The 963-nt window shown below is 38.4% G+C and overlaps 1 protein-coding gene across 2 annotated transcripts in view; it reads left to right on the plus strand.

Moving 5' to 3' along the window:
- LOC106868559 (uncharacterized) overlaps positions 1 to 963 on the plus strand; it is a 58,257-nt gene that overhangs the window by 53,647 nt on the left and 3,647 nt on the right. For both annotated transcript variants that reach the window (XM_014913880.2, XM_014913881.2), the window contains one exon: positions 111 to 142. In XM_014913880.2, coding sequence (XP_014769366.2) covers positions 111 to 142 — 32 coding nt within the window. The remainder of the gene's footprint in view (positions 1 to 110; positions 143 to 963) is intronic.

Raw genomic sequence — 963 nt, forward strand, 5'->3', positions numbered from 1 at the left:
GTGGTGGTGGTGGTGGTGGTGGTGTTGGTGGTGGTGGTGGTGACGGCGGTGTTTTTTTTTTTTTTACATATTTGTATATAATTCAAATTTCAATCAATTTTCTTTTCCAGGTTTTAACCGAGGAGAGGCGGGAGATAGTCCTGTAAGTATTGAATTTTCATAACTCTAGTATTTTCTACAGATATTAGGAAAGTCATAAACATCTCAACCCCTTCATTTTCTCTGCTCCTTTTTACAAAAAAAAATATATAAATATCATGACAATATCATAAAAATTGTTTCCCTCGGGATCTAACAATGCTTTTAGTTGCATATTTAACAGACGTTGAGCCACAGTCGTAGTATTATGCCAGCTGTGAACGGGATTGTAAAGGTGAGGTAGTTACATAATTCATGGTCTGAAGCAAACAATCTTTAATGAAAATTATACATTTAATGATGAGAAAATATATCATGTTCAAAAAATGCAGGGGAAGTAATCCTGAAATTTGAATGAATTAAAATTAATAGAACGCAGTAAAAAGTGATTCCGACCTTTAACACTTAAGTTTCGGTTTTATTCAACCACATCAGCGAAGCACTGTTTCACCGATTTTCTTGACCTTGGATCTACAAGAGAAGTGGCAAAGGATTACAATGCCGAATGAGTAGATGTGTATATGTGATGATCGGAAGTAAAATCCTCAGGGATGTTTACTTCAGCACCGTCGCTATAGGCGTGTGATTAAAATGGTGACGAGGTCCGCTCACAACGAAGTGGTTCAGAGTTCGATCTCACTGTGATATATTGGACAGCTGTGCATCTTCTGTTATACCATGGTGGTGGAGGGAACGATCGACACAAACGCTCTCTATCTTTCCCGCTCTCTCTCTCTCACACGCGCGCACTCACACACAGGTACACTCACTCTAGTCATATACGTGTCTAAGTTTGTGTGTGTGTGTGTGTGTGTGTATATATAT

This window comes from Octopus bimaculoides, chromosome 27, assembly GCF_001194135.2.
Source record: "Octopus bimaculoides isolate UCB-OBI-ISO-001 chromosome 27, ASM119413v2, whole genome shotgun sequence".
In the NCBI taxonomy this organism is placed as follows: domain Eukaryota; kingdom Metazoa; phylum Mollusca; class Cephalopoda; order Octopoda; family Octopodidae; genus Octopus; species Octopus bimaculoides.